A 20946-nucleotide genomic window follows, 5' to 3' on the forward strand; every position below is an offset into this window, starting at 1 on the left:
TTTAAATTTACAGCTAGTGCCCATCTTGACTCTCTCATATGCCAGCCAGGTAACCAAAGAGAAAGTTCCAAGCCACTTCCCAATATTTAAAGCCGTCCCTCGCCTTGAAGACGTCATCTAAAACAGGAAACCCGTTGGACCACGGGAAATGTAGTTCCAAGGTCCCCCACATGCCCACAGGAAGTTTGTCAAATACTTTTAAATGGCACCTCCCCTTAATTCAAAACAAACATTTCCTCCTGAGATCCGGCAAAAAAAAGTTGGCCTTTTTTCTTCGCTGGATCTGTAAACATAGTCAACTTCTAAATTTCAGGAATTTGGGGGATAAAAGAAATAGATAAACAAATGGATAAAACTAGCCACGTTGACAAAAAAACATTTTGGGGGCAGTCCCCTATTGGCATAATAGTGTACATTCAAAACAAATGCATTCAACTCATTCAACTCCCCATAGTTCAAATCAACTGCACCCAAAGTTCAATTTTGATCTTCATGGTCCAGTGAAGGGTCTTTAGGCATCCTTTTGGTGCCTCCAAACAGGCTCGTTGTCTGGATTCTGAGGAGATGGCAAGATCCTTATCCTGAAATTATTCTCAAAAGAATTTAAACTTAACATTATAGATTATAAAACATACATTTCCTTCTAAGAATTATGCAGTGCTTTGATAGATTGATCTCCAATTATTTTATGAATTATTTTGAATTGAATTTCTTTCTATAACTTCCTGTTGGTCATGCTGTTGATTCTTGTGTTCTCAATTTTATTACCATAGTAGGTTCTCAAATTCTTTTTTCATTTTTTCTAGGTTTGTAATAATGCCACCTTGTTTGTTTGCTGTTTTGTTTATTTTCTGCTCTCTTCTTTTAAATTGGATTGACTAGAAGTTTTTTGGTCTTTTCAAAGAAATGGTTTGTCATTTTATTTATTATTTCTATAGCCTTTTTGGTTTCCAATTTTTCTTTCTCTACTCTTATTTTTAGTAGCTCTTCTTTGTGTTTATTTATTTGTTGGCTTTCTAATTTTTAAATATATAGTCAGATCATTAATTTTCTTTTATAATTTTAATGTATGTTTATTGTGTTACGTCTATAACTTATGTATTCAATGCTTCCACATTTTAATATATAGTTGTGTAAAGGTGAAAATTAATGGTTGGACAATGATTATATGAAATTATGTGGTCACCAGTATTTATTATATCTTGAGTCAGAAATTTACAAATATATACAAATAGAGAAGAAACAAAAAAGAAGAGAAATGTGAGAGGGGTTAGAAAGGTTATCTATCAACCTAAATGTTTTACTCCGGGTCTGCTTAATCTAAACAGAGATTAATTAGCTCTCAACCAGGAAGGCTAGTAGTAAGTAACCACACGGCCTCTTCCAAGATGGAAACTAGTCTCTTAGGGATCTAGGAAAGGAGTCAGCCTTTCTCTCACCCAATGAAGTAGTCCAGGAGTCAGAGTCTAAGTTGAAGCTGAGCTCCAAGCCCATGATCCAAGCCACAGTCTCCAGCGAACCTCCCTTGAAGACTGTCCCCAGTCAGAAGACTATCTCCAGAAGTCAATCTCTTCAGAGTATCTTCTCAAAAACAATCTTCTCTGAGGGAATTTGGGGCTCGCTTTTATGGTGACTTACTGTCCCTTCCCCTTTTCACAGAGGTCAATCACAGTTTCCAAATTGTCTAGCACTGCCCAGGGGCAGTGTCTGTAGGATAGACTTCTCACTTTCTGAAGATTATGATCTCTCCTTCTGGAGAGGTGCATACTCATCCTGGTTGATTGAGTTTCTGAGGGTGTGAATTCACTAGGTGGTTTGTGAGCTCCTCCACCTAGTTCAAACTTGTGTTGATTCAACCAAAAGATAGACAAAGGAGAGTTAATCCTGTCTTCACAATCTGGTTAGGTACTTAAGGTAGTGTTAACTCAGGATAGACAATAGACAAAAGAATTCTCTTTCACAGTTGTAATATCTTTATGCCTTAACAGGATCATTCTTTAAAAAACCATTACATTCCATCTTAGAATAAATTTTTATAAAAGTTTCACATGGTACTAAGAAATTCATATCTTTACTTTAGTACACTCATTAGAAAATGTTATTAACTCTGGTTTCTCCAGCAATTGGTTTAATTCTACATTTTCCTTTTTGTTAAATTTGTCTAAAACTGATAAAAGATTATTAAAGTCTACTGCTATTATTGTGTTATTGACTGTATTTTTATGTAATTCAGCTAATTTTTCCTTTATTAATTTAGATAGTAAGACATTTGAAACATACAAGCTTAATACAGATGTTGATTTGTCATCTATAGTTTCTTTCTGTATAATATTATTTCTTTTTTTATATCTTTTTAAGTTGTAAATTTCTGCTTTTGCTTTATCTAATAGCCTGACTACAACTCCTTCCTTTTGGATTCTCCTGATTTAGAGTAAATTTTGTCCCAGCCATTGAGGTTTTACTTCTTGTATATCTTTGTTTTTAATTATGTTTCCAACAAGCAACAGATTATGGAGTTTTATTTTTTTATCCAACCTGTCATTCTCTTTCATTTTGTTGGATTATTTAATACTTTCATTTTAAAAAGTTATGAAGGAGGGGCAGCTGGGTAGCTCAGTGGATTGAGAGTCAGGCCTAGAGACAGGAGGTCCTAGTTTCAAATCCAACCTCAGACACTTCCCAGCTCTGTGACCCTGGGCAAGTCACTTGACCCCCATTGCCCACCCTTACCACTCTTCCATCTATGAGCCAATACACAGAAGTTAAGGGTTTAAAAAAAAAAAAGAAGAAAGTTATGAAGAGTAGTTTTAAATTTTCCTTCATTTGTCTTTAATATTAATTAGGATTTTTTTTTTCATTCTTCTTATTCTGTTAAGACAGTACTTTGTCCTCAGTTATTTTTGCTTCATCTATTTTAAGGCAACCCGGTTTTCACATACTCTCTTTCCTTCACTCTCAAGCCCCCAATCTCTCCTGTTTGTCCTCCTTTCCCCTAATTTTGGAATTTTGCTTAACTTATTAGCTCCTTTTAAGTTTCTTCCTTTTATCTAGTTATCTAATTCTTCCTCTTTTTTTCTCTCTCAGTAAAGTAAAATAAAATTCCTCTTGCTCTCTTTCCCTTTAACTTCTTTTGTTTCTTAGACTTTTGTTGTTACAGTTTTCTTTGCCTTATCTTGAAGCAAAGTTGCCTAATAGATAGAGTTCTGGGCCTGGAGTCAGGATAAAACAAAGTTCAAATCTACCCTTACGAGCTGTGTAACTCTGAACCAGTCACTTAACCTCTGCCTCATTTCCCCCAAGTATAAGATGGGAATAACAAAAGCATCTACCTTCCAGGGTTGTTATGAGGATAAAACCTCCAAGAATAAAATGGGAATAACAAGAGCACTAACTTTCCAGGGTTGTTGTGGAGATAAAATTAAATATAGCCTTAATCCTAAATATCCTTTATAAAATGCTTAGCACAAACATATGACATGTAACAGGTACTCTATAAATGCTTCCTCCTTCCCCTTTTCTAAAAAGGAATTCTTTTTCTTATTCTCTTCATTAATTATCTTCCTTTCTTTTCTATCTGGATTTTTTGATTTGATTCATGTTCCTAATACTTCCTTACCTTTTTTTCATCATGGAGTTAGTTTCTGAGGCACTTGCTTCAAATTCCCTCTTCTGAAACAGTTTCTATGTTATTTCTTTCCCCCTTCTCCCTTTTTTTCTGATGTGTGTCACTCTTATAAGGGAGGATAGAAGTATTATCCCATTCTAGATATTTTACTGTGCCCCTGATTGTAGAGTTCATTACTACCCCTTTATCTTCTCCATGATCATCTTTCCCTCATGCCTTGAAATCTCTGCCCTGAATTGATGCCCTCTCACTCTGCTGGACGTCACTTGCCCCCAAGTTTTTGGATTCTCCTTCAGTTGAGGCAAGATGCTATCCATAGAGATACAATACTTTATCAGAGATAGTGACCCAAGTATCATATTCCTCCAGATTATTTCCATTTAAGGTTTTGCATTTCCCTTTACCTAGTTTTTTTTTTAACCCTTATACTTCGGTGTATTGTCTCATAGGTGGAAGATTGGTAAGGGTGGGCAATGGGGGTCAAGTGACTTGCCCAGGGTCACACAGCTGGGAAGTGTCTGAGGCCGGGTTTGAACCTAGGACCTCCTGTCTCTAGGCCTGACTCTCACTCCACTGAGCTACCCAGCTGCCCCCTACCTAGTTGTTTTTCCCTGTCTCTATGGGAGTGTTCTTCATTGGGATCCCCTTCCACCACTGAATCAAGATTTCTCTCTCTTTCCCTCTATTTTAATCTCTCCCTTCATTAACCCAATTCCCATTTTTCTCCCATATTCCCTCTCTTCCTGAGACTCTTTACAAGAGTTATTTTCCATTCATTGACTTGATTAGGGTATATCACATGTTCCTTTCTACTCTTCTCCTCTCTTCCCTTTTATCCTCTCTCTCTTTCTCCCATTCCACAAAAACAAACAAAATTTGCCTTTAGATGGGAGTGTGTGTGAGGTTTAAACTGTGATATTTCAGACCTCTTCCTCTGCTATTACATCTTCTTGTTAAGCCTTCTATTTCACTCATCTCCTTATGTCCTTTTAAAAAGAAATTTCCTTATGGACTCTATATTATTTTGTTTTTGTCATTTTTGTTGCTTTTTGAGTCCATAGGGATTAGTCTCTTTCTAGATTTCTCCACCCCTTTTTTCTTTACTGGTATCTAGCTGGAGGGATCCCAGAATATAAGCCCATACCATTGGTGAGGCCCTTCCAGAGTAGGGAAAGAGATGGAAGAAGGGGTGCCAAGCAAGCAGAATAGTGTTATGTGAGAAAAATCTCCTCTTTGAGTTCATGTGGTTGGTAACTGCTGATATGTACCACAATTTAGAAATTAGAGGTAAAAATCTAGGTTTTATTATGCTTAAAGATAGGTTCAGATCTCAGACAAATAAAATAATAAACCTGAATTAAGATTATGATTCTAACAAAGCCTCTTATAGACAAAATTATATCAGCATGACTGAGAAAAAATTGTTTTACAGATTGCAACCTTGCACATTCCCCTTGGGTCATAAAAGTTAAAGAAAAGATAGATTCATAATCCCATGTTTCCTTCAATGTCATAAAAGTTGAACAAACTTGGTTAATAGAATCATGATCTCATACACAAATAAACCCAGTTAAACAGACTTTATAGGTAAACTAAAGCAAATTAAACTGCATTTAGAAGGTTCACAATAGACTGATTAAAGGGGAAGACATACATGTCATCAAGATTGTCAAGAACATTAGCATTAGGGAAATCTTTCCTTCCAGAATCAACTAAGGGAGATATCAAATAACTAAATCACTTTGAAGGACTCAAACTCCCCATTGGCTTTTCGTATGGAATTGTTGTGGGATGCTAGAGGTGAGCCCCTGGGGTTCAGGAAGGGTACCTTTTGCAAGAATGCAAGACTGAAATTTAGTTTAAAAATTGGAAGGTAATGTTGAATCTGGCCAGGAAGGCAGCATAAATGGAAGTCTGCCTCCCAGGTGGAACAACATGGGTGGAAAAGCTGTCCCCTCCTATGCCATCAATTCTGGGGATTTTATACTCTTTACAATGGTGAAAGTGACTCTATAGCACAGTAGGCAGTGTTTCAGAATCCTAAGCTAAAGGTACTGAATTTGATACTCGAAAGAAGGATGATACAGTGTGAAAGGTTTCTGGAGACAAGAAGTCACTTGGTTTGGGCTTGGCCAATTAATATTCAAAGAACTAAATATTATATTTTTATAAAGTTTTATTAATAATAAACTAACATAAAAAACTAGAGTGAAAAGGTGCTAAACTCACTTCAGCCCTGCTCATGAAGGAGAGAGAAAGAGGGAGGAGCTATAGAACTTATAAAACAATAACATGACCATGCAAAAGTGGAGGCACAGGAGAGATTAGAGGGAATTTTGGGAAAACTAAGGGACTTATGAGGCATGAAATCCAAGATTCAAAATCTCCATTCATATATACCCCCCTATCATCCTTTGGGAGACCAGTCTCCCCAATGGATCATGAAAACATAATCAACTTAAAAATTGTAATAACTTGTGGATAAAAGGAAAAGAGAACAAAATAAATGATTGCTACATTGACAAAAAGCCAATTTAGGAGCAGTCCCCTTTGACATTAAAGTATATATTCAGAATAATTTCCACCCACCTGATGGGGATTGTCTTTTACCTCAGGACCCATTATTCAGTCTGAAACTGCCAGCCTGAGATTCCCTTCAGGGTGGAATCTTAAGGGAACAGGGAACAAGGACAAGCTTTGGGCTCTCCAACTTACAAGCTAGTACTAAAACTTGGGGTTCATCATATCTTATTAGACTACGAGTTTGGGGTTTCTAGATTCCATGTTGACACTGGAGAACATAAAATCATAGATTTTAGTTTTGGAAGAGACTTTAGGGATCAGTGGTGTCCCATCTAATTGAATAATGTCTTTGTAACATTGAATCATTCTGAAGATCCCAACATAATAGGTTAAACTGTTAATGTTCATTATTTGAGAAAATTCATCATGACATAAAACTACTTGAACTTCAAAAATGCTTTCAGCAATAATCAGCCAAACAATCTGGTACTGGCTTAGAAACAGAGTTGAATAGATTAGGCACACAGTACAATAATAGTAAATGACCACAGTAAGCTCCAAGCACTGAGGACAAGAACTCTCTAACAAAAAACTACTGGGCAAACTGGAACACGTTATGGTATAGAGTCTATAGACCAATATCTCATATTGTAGAGAAAATAAGGTCAAAATGTTTACATGATTTGGACATAAAGGGTGATACCAAGAATGCTTTTAAATGTTTAGAGGCAGCTAGTAGTTTAGCAGATAGAGAGCATTCTTGGCCTGATCCGGGGTTCATGTGCAGCCTCAGATCCTTACTAACTCTGTGACCTTGAACAAGTCACTTAACATCTGTCTGTCCTTTCCCTAAAATTCAGTTCCAACTATATCACCCCTCAACTCAATAAACCCCAAGGTCTCCCTGTTGCTTCCAAGATCAACTATAAAGTCCTTCAAAATCTAGCACTAGGATGAATAGAGATATCATCCACTCACCCATTTATATAGCACTTTGAGATTTACAAAGTTCTTTACATGGATTATCTCATTTAATTTTTACAATAACCCTGTGACGTGATATCACTATTGTACTCATTTTATGGAAGATACATATTTTTTAAATCCTTACCTTCCATCTTGTAATCAATACTCTGTATTGGTTGCTAGGCAGAGAAGTGGTAAGGGCTAGCCAATGGGGGTCAAGTGACTTGCCCAGGGTCACACAGCTAGAAAGTGTCTGAGGCCACATTTAAACCTAGGACCTCCCATCTCTAGGTCTGGCTTTCAATCCACGGAACTGCCTATCTGCCCCTTTATGGAAGATTTTGCAGTGTAGAGGATTGAAGTGATATAGGGTAAAATGTTCTGTTACCTTTGTCAATGGGTGGAATCTAGAAGTACCCAAACTTGTAGCCTCGTAAGATTCAATGACCCCCAATTTAGTTAGCTTAAAGGTGAAAAGCCCCAAGTTTGACCGTGTCACCTGAGAGTTCCTCCCTGAGGAAAAGTCCAACCTCAGAGTCTGAGACTAACTACAGACCTTAAAGGTGGGAAGGGCTAATCCCACCTGGTGTTAAGTATCTCTTTGTCCCAATGGTTTCTCCCCTTAGGCCAAAGTCCTTTACTTAGGTAGCCCAGCCTTTGACTGAATCTTTCCCTTTGTGTCCATTGTAAAGCATCAGCCCCTCACAGTTATGCCTGGCTGGGACTCCTCATTTTGCTTTGTTACCATTGTAAAGCCAATCCACTATCCCTCCCATCCTCAGACTCCATGTTCCCCTAGAAAGGTATTTAAACTTCCCCACTTTAAGGACTCCTCGGAGTTGTCAATCTAGCTTAGTCAGTTCTCCCTAGGGTCAGTGACCAGAACAACCAGTCTTGGGACTCTGCTGTGGAGACTTGAGGAAAGCACTGAACCCCTTTTCCTTTCTTAAAGAGTGGCTTTTCTGACTGCTTAATAGTTCTGTGTTTTTTCCCAGTTAACACATTGCAACACCTAACTATCTCATAGATGCATAATTTTCAAGCAGTTGTGAGGAAGATGCTGTGTAAACTGTAAAGATACATATAAAGAGAAATGGTGGTTATTATGGGGGAAAAGGGAGGTAGGGAAGAAGGAAAAGAAAATCAAGGCAAAAGTCTGTGTAGTAGGGCAGCATCGATGGTCTCTTTTACCGGTAGATATACATTGTACCTCCTCAGGCAAGACTCAGATGAACAGAAAAGTTTATTCATGATAGACACAGCAGCATTGTTCCAATCATGAATGTTTTGTATGCATAAACCCCACAATGCTTTAAAAAAAACTCATCAACCTGATAATGGAGGAACAGAGCATGAGGAAGTGGGTCCAACTGTACATTTACAGGGCAAATGGTTAATTATCAACAAAAAAGAGAACTTCCCCCTCCTAGGGATTGTTTTAAGGTTACTCTTTCCTGCTGCTTCCCACTGGCCTGAAACATGCCTGGGACATCCCTGTGACTTCCTAGTACAGAAAAGGAGGCATGCAGATGGTGTCCTCTCTCTCTTCCTTCTCCCTCTTTTCCCCTTGTAGGTGGAAAGAAAGCCAAAGAAGCAAATTGTCATTGTGGGTTTGCAGCTATATGGGAATAGATAACAGAATTCTGCCTTGGTGGCATTTGGGGATAAAATAACTAAGACAAAAAACTCTCTCAAAGTCCTCAATTAAATAATATAAAAACAACAATAATGAATGAAACACCAGAGTGGGCAGTGGAAAGAGTGTTTGTTATATTTGGAGTCAGACAACCTGGGTTCAAATCCTAACACTGTCACAGAGTCATTGGACAGTCTCAATTTTTCTATTTCCTCATCTGATGCAAAATGAGGAAACTGGACTAGAAAACCTCAAAAGTCCTGTCTGGGTCTAAATCTCTGAACCTGTTACCTAATAATAACATCAGGATCCTTGTCTTTCTGTGCCTCAATTCTAAAGCACTCTAAATGAATACATAAGCAGTAAATATTTATTAAGTACCATCTGTGTGCCAAATCTTGGGCTAAGTGATCCCCTTAAAGCCCAGTTGAGGAGATTAACTTCCAACATCTACAAAGTTTCCACACCAAAAAGAAAAAAAAAACAACGTATCTACAAGATCAATTAGAATCCCTAGAAGAAATTATACAACAGTTTTGATACAATAAATTAAATGAGAGAATTGGAAATGAAATAAGAGCTATGGAGGAAAGACTTGGTGAGAGAATTGGCAGCTTAATGCAAGAGAGACAGAACATTATTTAGAATAGACCAAATAGAAGTTAATGATTCCATAAAACAAGAAATATTAGAGCAAAGTCAAAAGATTGAAAAACTAGAAGAAAATATAAGCTCATTACATGAAAATAAAATAGCATTAGTAACTCTACTTTGCCTTATCTACCATTTTGTGAAATTGTTTCAACTTCTTAGAAGTCACCTGATTTTGGAGAAGCTACAAAATTATTCTTCCTCCCAACTGTCAACTGATTTAAAGAATGCCAAAAATCTCCCTCTCCCTCTCACTTCCACGTGCTGAATCCCCTCTATCCATCATAAGACTACTCCTTTCCCACTCAGATCTTCTCCACCAATTAAGAAACTAGGTATTTCAATCCCTATATCCTGTTTTTTTTTTAAACCTTCCAAATTATATAGAAACTCTGGTTCTGGGTCCTTTGCTGACAAAAACCTTGGACCTAATTTGTTTTTATAACTACATGCCTTGCTAAATAAATCATTTGTCTGGATAAAACTCAATTAAAAAAATTTCCACCATAATAGCTTTGGCAACAATGACAGGATTGAGACCTTTGCCTAAGGAACACTCTAGGGAGTGTTTGGTAAGATTTCTATTTAAGGACTTCCATGACTGAAGGAACCACTTGTCCCTACACCTCCATGTTCTCCCAAATCATATTCCTGATGAGGGTACCATCCCCTTAGGGAAATTCTTATTGGCCTGGGAACAGGGGAGGCTTCTATTTAGAAGGGGTTGACTAAAGATAGGCTCTGAAAGGGCGCACGTGTGTGTGTGTGTGTGTGTGTGTGTGTATTTCTATATATTTACACACACAATTGGTTTTCAATGTTTCTATTGAGGTATATGGGCCTTGTGTATATTTTAGTAACAAGTTCTAAAAATTGGATTAAGGATTTTACATATAAAATTGCCTTGATAATTATAAAGAAAGTAAAATTATTCTCCCTATTTGAAGTCTTAAGTCTAATAATATTAAGAGACAGAAGGACTCATTTTCTAAGAATCATCTGACTATCTGAAAGCCATGACCAAAAACAGAATCTGGATATCTTATATCAATAAATGATGAAAGAAAATTACCTTGATGTAATTAGAATAAGAGGGCTAGGTAAAAATGGAAAGAAGTTCTAGATCCCTCTTGAAAAAAAATTTCAAAATGAAAACTCCCAGGAACACCATTATCAGAATCCAGAGCTTCTAGATCAAAGGAAAAATACCTAAACAGGCAGAAAGAAAGAATTCAAGGGCCTGTAGTAACCAAGGAACAACAGTCAAGCATTACACAAGATTTAGAAGCTACTACCATAAAAGAATGGGGAGCATTAAATACAATTTCCAAAAGGGTGAAAAGATAAAGACTTGAAACCAAAAAGAACTTGTCAAAAAAATTAAGTATAATCCTAAAGAGGAAAATAAAATAAAGACCTTTAATCAAATGGAGAGCTTCCAAGCATTCTTGATTCTATGAAAAGATCAAAGCTTAGTAGAAACTTTGAAATACAAATTCTGAAGTAAAGAGAAACATGAAAATGTAATACAATTGAGCAATTGGAAAAGTTTTAATAAGGATAAAATGTTTGCATTCTAAAGAAGCAGGATGATACAAATATCTCCTAACAATAGTATTGTCATCAGGGGGTTACAGAGGGAGTCAAATACCATGAAGAGCCTGACAGTGATTTTTGTAGTTTTGATTGTTTTAAAGGAAATTAAGGGGAGTTGGGGGGGGGATATACTAGGCAAGAAAAGAGGAGGAATAAGGGAAAACTTATTTTCTCCTATAATTGGGGGGGGGGTACAAGTAGAAGTCTATACAAACATCCAAATAATAAGGGGATCAGATGTTACTTGTACCTCACTTTGAACTTATGCAAAGTGAAATGAGTAGAATTAGAAGAAAAAATTTTACTATAAAAACAATTTTATAAAAGTGAGCAATTTTGAAAGACTTGAGAATTGTGGCAAATATGAAATCCAGTTCCAGGGGACCAGTGATTTAGAATGCTACCTACTTCCTAACAGAAAGATAATGGGCAGGATACATGGAGTGAGATATTCATTTTTAGGCATGGCCAATATGGGAATACATTTTGCTTGACTATGCAGTTAATGCCTTTTTTTTTATAAAGACGGTGGAAGGAGATTGAAGAGAAAGAGTGAGGGCAGATGCTGATTAATTAAAAAAAGAAAATGTAATTTAAAATAAGAAAATACATGAAGCCAGGAGATGTTGTATTTTGTGTAAGGAAAATCGAGGAGACCATTGCCATTGGATTATAGTGTACATGAAGGGCAGAGTTACAGTTTGAGTTCCCTATGTCAGTGAAATCACAGGCCCCAATCCAAACTTAATTTTTAAAAATAGAGGACGTGCTATTCTATAGTTTCCCCAGAAATTATTTTGGATGTTGTCAACTTGAAATCTAAAGACCCCAATTTTGCCCTTGTCCCCTGAGAACTCACCCGAAGGGAAGTTCCACATTCACCCACTTAAGACTGAACAATAGACCTTGTGTGAAGGGAACCCCACTCCCAGGATCACGCATTTGGGTCTGACCTGATTCAGTGCACACCAACATGGGTCACAGGACAGTGCTCTATGCTCTCTATTCCTGTGGGGGAGGTGGGATGGTGAAAAAAGGACCATAGCAGAGAGAACCATGTGTATAGTACCCAAGTGGCTGGATTAGAATAGGTTTCCTTCTCTCTATCTGTCTGACTTCTCTTATTCAAGTAAATATTAATAAACTCTATGGAAATTAAGGACCGGAGTTTAATTTTAGCTTTAACAACCTTAAAGTATTTGATGGTCCCAGCTTAGGTGGGGCTAGCAGACAGTCAAATGTTAAGTACCCTTTTAGTCCTAGAAGTTTCCCCCATTGTATCAGAGACCCTTCCCAAGAAGACCAACACCAGTACAGGAACCATCCTTTTAGTAGCCATTGTAGTAGACACGCCTGGATACCTCAGCCTCTAGCTATGGCTTCTTTCCCAAGCCTGCTTACAACCTGTCAGTGTATGTTTGAGGCCCTGAGTTCCCCAAAAGGTATATGATTCCTATGTTCTATTGTTTTTTTGGAGAATCTTCTAGCATGTGGATTACTCCCAGAGATACTGTCCCCAGAGCCTCAGGGTTTTGACTCTGTGTAGTTTTTGGCGCTGGGTTCTGTGATAGATTATATTGATTAAAGACTTGGTTTTATCTTACTACTTCAGTATTTCTGTGTTTTTCTAAGTTGACAATCAGTTGTAATCAGTGCAACAGTGAGAAGATTCATCAAGGGGCAAGGCTGATTTTATAAATAGCCATTTACCAACAGACTGTGATATGAGAATCTCCTTACGCCAGAGTCTCTCCTACAATTTGGGGCACAGTACCTAAAATTCCTCTATTAAGATTTCCTTCCTTTCAATCTTGAAAGTTTGTTTTTGTCCCTTTGTGAATAGAAGCAAAGACTGCAACCTGCCTGCAAGTGTCAAGAATTTGCGCCACACCTACAGGAATTTATGGAGGAGTAATTACAATTAGCTAAAATTCAGGTGTTGAACAAATGAACTTTTTCTTTCTTTCTTTTTGTAAGTGGAGAATGCTCAAGCAGCCAGGCAATTGTCAATGGGGAACTGGTTCATCTCCACCCTCCACATTCTCCTGTAAAGAAAAATAAAAACCTTAGTCAGAAAGATCTCATTCCTCAAAAACTTTTAAAAGAGAAATTTAGGAGTCTCACTAGCCCTATAACTCCTCTGTAGCTCAGAATCCCCTCTGGAAAGCAGAGTTTTTAAAGGGTCATTTGGTGAGCTGTGTTAATGGAACAAAGCCAGAATTGCAAAAGCTCAAAAGAAGCATGAGATCTATAAATTTAGACATCTCCAGTCCAAAAGTTCAAATGGGCTCTTTGTGCCCGACCTGTGGAAGAGTCTTCCAAGTTTGTAATGGTCTGATCAGCCACAGTTGGACACACTGTACACTGACCCCAACATAGTGATGTCATTTTGGTCCTATTTGAGGAGGAAGGACAATAACCTAAAGGAAGGGAGCAGGACTTCAGATCTTCCCAAAGATCAGATTATGCAAAAGGATTTGAGAACCAAGCCCTGGAGATGAGAGGTCTTGGGTTCAAATTCAGACTCAGACACTTCCTAGCTGTGTGACCCTGAGTAAGTCACTTAACCCCCATTGCCTAGCCTTTACTGCTCTTCTGCCTTGAAACCAATACTTGTATTGATTCCAAGCCAAAAGATAAGGCTTTTTAAAAAAAAGTAATTAAGATTTGAGTTTTGCATTTTATAATTACTTTATCAATTGATGATGAAAGATGGTCAGGGAATTTGTTAGATGATAGGTGGAAGTCAAACTGAAATTTAAAGTTTACTACATAAATTAGATAACCTACATGTAGAAAGAAAATTAAGAATTTACTATAGCAGTAAAAATAGGGAGCTGTCTTTAGAGACCTGAGTTCAAGTCCTGCTCCTGACACATGCTTGCTCTGTGACTTTGGGCAAGTCATTTAATCTTTCAATTCTTTAAACAACTTCCTAAGATTATAAACTGCAGAGAAGATGATGACCTGCATTGATAGTAGGTGAATCCTCCTCTAGGAATTCCCTATAAGAATGAAATCATAGGCTAAAAAACAAACAAACAAATAAATAAATGGATGAATGAATAAAAATATGTATATGAATGAAATCATAGGCTAAAAATATATATGTATATATGCATGTATACATATATATGTATATGTCTCTTTGTGTGCATATACTTCTAGATCTGCATATATGTATTTGTATTTACAGATAGGGATCCAATTCACACCACCTCAAGAGAACTGATAGTTCAATTTTCAGTGTGAGCATTTACATCTTAGAAATCAGCAAGCATTACAAATCGGTTTTTGTTGATTATCTTTTTTGTTTTGTTGACTATCTAGAACAGTGATTCCCAAAGTGGGCGCCACCGCCCCCTGGTGGGTGCTGCAGGGAGGCGGTAATGGCCACAGGTGCATTTATCTTTCCTATTAATTGCTATTAAAATTTTTTAAAAATTAATTTCCAGGGGGCTAAGTAATATTTTTTATGGAAAGGGGGCAGTAGGCCAAAAAAGTTTGGGAACCACTGATCTAGACTTAAGAAATGGTGGAGAAAATGTTAGCAATGCAGATTAAACCTAAAAGCATATTGCATGAACTTTTAGAAAGCCACTTCACTAAATATTTGCCAATGTCAACCACACAGAGGCTTAGTTGCTGGCAGTTTTATCCCACAAGCAGGAAATTAGTGGCAAGGCAGAGAAAAAATTGTCAGTTTCTGACCATTGGTACAAAGATAAGATAAAAGTCTAACTGAATTATAAGGGACTTACCCAACCACCCTGGTTCATTATATACTCTCGTACAGCTGAGTTCCCGTTGATCGCATCCCTCACTGGTCCAGCTAACTGTCTGGCTGTCTGGGGATTTTTCTTAGAGACAGCTTTCAGCAGCTTCACAGTCATAGCCAGAAAGGCCCTCTCATAGGCTAGATTAGGATCTTGGGCACACCATGTCTGGCTGAGTGATTTCAATGTGTTTTGTAGCACAGTAACTACCTAAGGAAAGACAATAAATCAGTAATTAAGTTTCAGGTGTCTCCTAAGCAACTGACACTGCTGGCTCTGGGGATACAAAAATAGAAATTAAACCCCTGCCCTCAAGAAGCTTACAGTCTATAGAGAGATCAGTTACATATGCATGTATATATACACACAATACAAATAAAATAAATTCATACTAATTAGGAAGCAACAAGGCACCAGCAACTGAATTGTCCAAGAAACATTTCATATAGAATATGGTACTTGAGACCTAAAGTCTGAAGGAAACTAGACATTCTAAGAGATGGAGATAAGAAAGGGAAACATTTGAGGCACAAGAGACAGAGATGAGAGATGTAGTATTGTAGCAAGATGGCCATTTCTGGGAATAGAAGAGTGGGTTGGGATGGATCATGTTGTGATGGGCTTTAAATCTCAAACAAAGTTTATATTAGATCCTAGACATCAAAGGGAGTCAAAGGAATCTGTTGAGCAAGGGAGTAACATACTGTGTATTAAGAAAAACATTTTGGCTGCTGTGTGGCTGATGAATTGTTGTTGTTCAGTCATTTCAGTCCTGTCCAGCTCTTTGTGACCCCTTTTGGAGTTTTCTTGGCAAAAATAATGGAGTGGTTTGCCATTTCCTTCACCAGCCCATTTTATAGATGAGGAAACTGAGGCAAATGGCAATAAGTGACTTGTCCAGGTAAGTCTTCCAGAGTCCAAGCCTGGCACTCTATCCACTTTGCCATCTAGTTGCCTGGAAGGTGAATTAGGGTGGGGCAAAACTCAAGGTCTGGAAAACCAATTAGGAGGTTATTACAATAGTCTAGGAGAGAGATGATAGGACCTAAAAGTAGGATGGTGGCCACACTAGTAGTAGGGAGAAAGATGGGAGAAAACTGGTGGAGGTACAATTAATAAGATTTGGCAACTGATTGAATATGTACACATACATAGGTGACTAGAAAGTGACATTACCCTTCACAGAAATAAGGAAGTTTGGAAGAGATCTGAATTTAGTAATAATTTAGATAATAAATTCCGCTTTGGACATATCTGTTTTAAAATGCTAACAGGACCCAAAGCTGGATTTGACTAATGTGGTACTAGAGCTTGAGAGAGAAAATAGGGCTGGATACAGAGATGTGGGAGTCATCTGCATACAGACATTCGTGAAACTCAGGGGCAACTGAGTAGCTCAATGGATTGAGCCAAGCCTAGAGACAGGTGGTCCTGGGTTCAAATCTGAACCCAGACACTTTCTTTTTTTTTTTTTAAACCCTTAACTTCTGCGTATTGGCTCCTAGGTGGAAGAGTGGTAAGGGTGGGCAATGGGGGTCAAGTGACTTGCCCAGGGTCACACAGCTGGGAAGTGTCTGAGGCCGGATTTGAACCTAGGACCTCCCGTCTCTAGGCCTGACTCTCAATCCACTGAGCTACCCAGCTGCCCCTCCAGACACTTTCTAGCTGTGTGACCCTGGGCAAGTCACTTAACCCCCATTGCTTAGCCCATACCACTCTTCTACCTTGGAACCAATATGTAGTATTGATTCTAAGGCGGAAGGCAAGAAAAAAAAACTCATGGGAGCTAATGAGTTTACCAAAAGAGACAATACAGAGAAGGAAGAGAAGAGGTCCAAGGATAGGGCCTTGGGAGACATTCACAGTGAGGGAGAGGGATATGGATGATGATCCAGCAAAGGAAACTGAAGAAAACCAAAAGAAATTATTATTATAAAAATCCAGAGAAGAGAAAGTATTCAAGGTGAGGAGAGAGTGATCAGCAGTGTCTAATGCCACAGGTCAACAAGAATGGGGACTAAGAAAAGACCATTATCAGATCTGGCAGCTAAGAGATTATTGGTAATATTGGAGAAACTAATTTCAGTTGGGTGATAAGGTTGTGAGGAATAAAGTTGGGTTGTAGAGGCACAGTGTGTCAAGACAGGATATATTAGGGGAAATTCCATAAGGCCATTTAGGGGAGGGCAGGCATCCAAATGAATGGATTCTGATGCTTCTAGCAAGGGGCTCAAAACACTATGTTGGAGAGAGATTTCGTATACTAGCACGTTTCTCCAAGCCCTGCCTTCTGCAACAACTTCAAGGAAATATTGATCGACCTCATGGAAAAAGAAATAATGCATAGTTATGGTACAAGGAATCTTCTTGTCTCCTGACTCCATTAGTAGACTGATATGAGCCTATTCACGGCTTCCAAGACCTGTGAACTCTCATTCCCTTCATCCATTGCTAATATATCTGAAATTGATCCTTCTTTTGTATTGATTCTGTATAAATAGAAATCTTGAACCCTTGGACTACATCTCCCAGCATTCCTTTCCTTCTTCATCCCTACCTTGAGTGCTTACGTTGTTTGTGTGTAGTTGGTGCTCCATAACTATAATATATACAAACAATGTAAGCATGCAAGGTGAGGATAAAGAAGGAAAGGAATGCTGGGAGATGTAGTACGAGGGTTCAAGATTTCTATTTATACAATTCCATAACTGTAGAGAAGAGAAAACGGTGCCCACTCTTTTAAAGAACAAAACAAAACTAGGCTGTTATGAAGAATGCCTATGAAAAACAGTTTGGGTTTAACTTCTTTGCCCCTAGAAAGGGTGTCATAAAATGTCAGCTCTTCTGCCCGTAGATCATAGTTCAGTCCTCCAGAGCCAACTAGAACAAATCTCTTCCATAAGATCATCCTTAATATTTGAAAACCTCTCATTCATCTGTACTAAATCTTTTCATTCCTATTTCCTTCATTTAAGCCCCACATGGCAAGATTTCTAGTTCCTTCACTACACTACACACTCACACCATTAATGACAAAAAAAGACTACACTTTTGGCATGCTAAAGCATGACTGTGAAGAATTCTATCTCAGAGCAGCAATCTCTTTCCACTTCAATTTGCATTTGGCCCCTACATGGCTAGAAAAAACTAAATTCTTTCTGAATTACTGAAACGGGTTGAGTTAGATGGCTTCTGAGGTGCTTCCCCAGCTCTCTGATGCTTTAAATATTGTGAACCTTTAAGAATCTAAGCATATTCCCAGTTTCAGACATTTTAGAACAGAAATTGACTGGGTTTGGGGATTCACCCTTTCTGCCTTGGACTGCTGCAGTAGAAAAAGGGGTGAATCATAGTGAAGGATTAGAAACCTAACCTGTCCAGTAGCAGCTTCTTTCATGACTTTTTCGACAGATTCTTCCATTTCTACATTGATCTGGTCGCCTAGCATTCGAAGGCGGGCAGCAATGATTGTCACATCAAAAGAGCTTGGCTCACCTAAGACAAAAGAAACACAGTTGTCCTTCAGAAAATGCTTATAGGACATGGGTAAGTTCTATCAATGTTTTAAATAGTTTCAGTGTCTTTCTCTTATGGATCCCTCTCCTAATAACTTTGGGATGGTCTGTTGCCACCAACAGAGAACCCTTTCACTGAATTACCATGGTGTATCTCCTTTTGCAAAAGAGAAACAAATCTAACCGTCTTAATTTGCAAAACTCATCAAAACTGGCCAATGACAAACAGAAAATTCTGGCTGATGGTCTTTTTTTACTTCTTATAAAAAGAGTGAGTGTATGTGGGGGACAATACTAAAGAGCTAAATGGAGAAAACCAAGATAGTTGGGTCTAGTGGACAGAGAGATTGCCTTGGAGATAGGAAGATCATTCAACGTCCCTGTCCCACCTCTGACATATACTGGCTGTGCAACCCAGAATAAGTCCATTCGCTAATCTCTCAGTACCTCAGGCCATTCTCTAAGACTATAAATTGTTGAAGCGGTTACAGACTTTCCACATGGGATAGGTTCAGTCCCTACCCTGTACAGCCATAGCCATTACTTACTCAGTCAGGAAGCCTTACCAGAATCTGTTGAGTCATTTTGGAGGCTTTGGCTTTGGAGGGATTGTCTTTGGAGGCATCGGCTTTGTGCTTTCACTGGCAAACTCAAGAATTCTAAGAGCAGGGATTCCACAATGCACTCAGTTTGCTCCTCAAAGGTCTGGGGAGGCTTCATTTCAGATCAGTTTTCAGAGTAGTATTCTTTCCCCTAAACATGAGGCATGAATTGACTACAGCAGGAAGTGAGACTAATTTTATAGCCAGCAGGCAAGTATTTTCTGCTAGGTAATTCCCACTCACAGTTGGTTGAGTTGTCACGGAGCCCTGCCCATCAAAATGAGTTTCCTAACAACAGAGTTTACTTAGAGAAGAGGGACCTTCCCAGTCAGGCTAACGTGAGCACCGACACCCGGAAATCTTGGTGGCAATACCGCCTTATCATTGAGTTCCACTCTTGTCAGCTGCACAGAAATTAATAAGTAACTATATATATTAGACGATGTTTCCTTGAAGGAAGTTGAGTAGGAGTCTGCCTGTCAAATGGTTTCTCAGAGATGTCCTCTCTAAAGTTCTTCAAACTCTAATAAGCCTGAACACTTGGCTCTTTTAGGCTATGTCTAACTGATAGAAAATGGGTTTTTTTTGTATCTGAGTCTCCCTCCCTGACATCTCTGTTACTGTGGCTGTAGGGTCAGCTACAAACTCCTGTTGGGTCTTTAAACAACCTTGACTCTGACCTACCTTTCCAGTCTTATTCTATATTATTCTCTTTCATATTCCCTCACAGAACCCAATCCAGCAGACAGTTTCAACTTGATTATTTCTTTGATTGACAAAGCTGATCATCAGTAGTCTAGTGTAGTTTCTCAACACCTCCTTCCTTCAGCCTTGACCCTTCCCCTGAGTTTATTACAATTAAATATTTAAGCTTACTTACGTGAATGCTGTTACTGTCCTAAAGATCATTTCTACATTCTTTGGATTTAAGGGGAAGGGATTGTTTGAGCAATCCCTTCCCCTTAGGAAAAAAAAAAACCAAAAACCCAGTCGTAGGCATTATCCATTAAGCTAAAGCCAGGATAAGGACTCAGAGAAGCTGTGTGATTTAGTTCACAGCTCTCATTTGATCACTTAGTCCTGGGCACTGTTAGGTAGGAGGTGGGTGTACAGCTGAGCTTCACATACTTGTGCGAGCCAGTGTTCATTATCACAACTTAGTGTCTACCTAAGCTTCCCATCCTCACTCAGCGTAGGTCCTTAGACCATCAGAGGACCTCGGGCCATCTCTCTAACAGGCCCTGTTCAGTATCACCATACTGCCCATAACATCATATACTATGACTTGTTTAGCCATTTCCCAAGAATGGTCCTCAATTTTCTTTTTTTAAATCTCCATTGCTATATTTTCTTTTATATCATCCTCATTTCTCATATCCTTTCTGACATCCTTTCTGACAAATAACTTTTTTTAAAAGGAGAAAAAGACCAATTCGGAAAAACTAACCAACACTTCAACTAAGTACAATTACTTTGTTTCAGTTCTTTGCCACCAGAGAAAGCAGTGCTATAAACATTTTAGGTGAACAAAGGCCTTTCCTTCTGTCTTTGACTTCCTAGGGATCCCTACATAGTAGTAGGATCTCTGGGCCAAAAAGTGGGACATAAGTCAGTTTTTAAGTATAATTCCAAATAACTTTCCAGAATGGTTGGACCAACTCACATTTCCACCAAATAAATTCATTTGCTTTTCTTCCCACCTCTCCTCCAACACTATTTCCTTCTTTTGTCATCTTTGCCAAAATTATGGATGTCCGGCATTGTCTTAGCATTGTTGGAGTTTGTAATTCTCATTTGTAATGTAGAATATTCTTTCATATGGTTGCTTATAGTATGAAATTCTTCCAAGAAATGTTGTTTCAAACCTCGTATATTGGAAGCCTGGGAAAAAGAGGAGAGAGCTACGCAGAAGGAAAAATGGTGGTTCTACCTACATTTGCACTTCTAAATGTACATCCTCTAGTAGAAGAGAAATAAAAATAAGCAGTCAATGAAACTAAATTGACTTCCCATTTTTACTATATCTTCTCTTCAATCTAAGTTCACTGAAGAGCAG

The 20946-nt window shown here is 38.2% G+C and overlaps 1 protein-coding gene across 1 annotated transcript; it reads right to left on the reverse strand.

The window, feature by feature from the left end:
* Positions 1 to 12907: 12907 nt before the first annotated feature.
* Positions 12908 to 19008, reverse strand: BCL2L15 (BCL2 like 15). Its single transcript, XM_044676847.1, has 4 exons — positions 18855 to 19008; positions 18147 to 18268; positions 14759 to 14983; positions 12908 to 13042 (listed from the first exon to the last, which is right to left on the reverse strand). The coding sequence occupies exons 1-4, from the start codon at positions 19006 to 19008 to the stop codon at positions 13004 to 13006; spliced, it is 540 nt and encodes a 179-aa protein (XP_044532782.1). The 3' UTR covers positions 12908 to 13003.
* Positions 19009 to 20946: the final 1938 nt, after the last annotated feature.

This window comes from Gracilinanus agilis, chromosome 4, assembly GCF_016433145.1.
Source record: "Gracilinanus agilis isolate LMUSP501 chromosome 4, AgileGrace, whole genome shotgun sequence".
Classification (NCBI taxonomy): Eukaryota; Metazoa; Chordata; class Mammalia; order Didelphimorphia; family Didelphidae; genus Gracilinanus; species Gracilinanus agilis.

Bases quoted from the DNA above. Each gene is read 5' to 3' on its own strand.
- BCL2L15 (XM_044676847.1), bottom strand. From the start codon at position 19,008: ATGAAGCCTCCCCAGACCTTTGAGGAGCAAACTGAGTGCATTGTGGAA. The intron at 18,269-18,854 runs GTAAGGCTTCCT...CTTTTGTCTTAG, and splicing joins AAATGACTCAACAGATTCTG to GTGAGCCAAGCTCTTTTGAT. The intron at 14,984-18,146 runs GTTAGGTTTCTA...GTCTTTCCTTAG, and splicing joins AAGAAGCTGCTACTGGACAG to GTAGTTACTGTGCTACAAAA.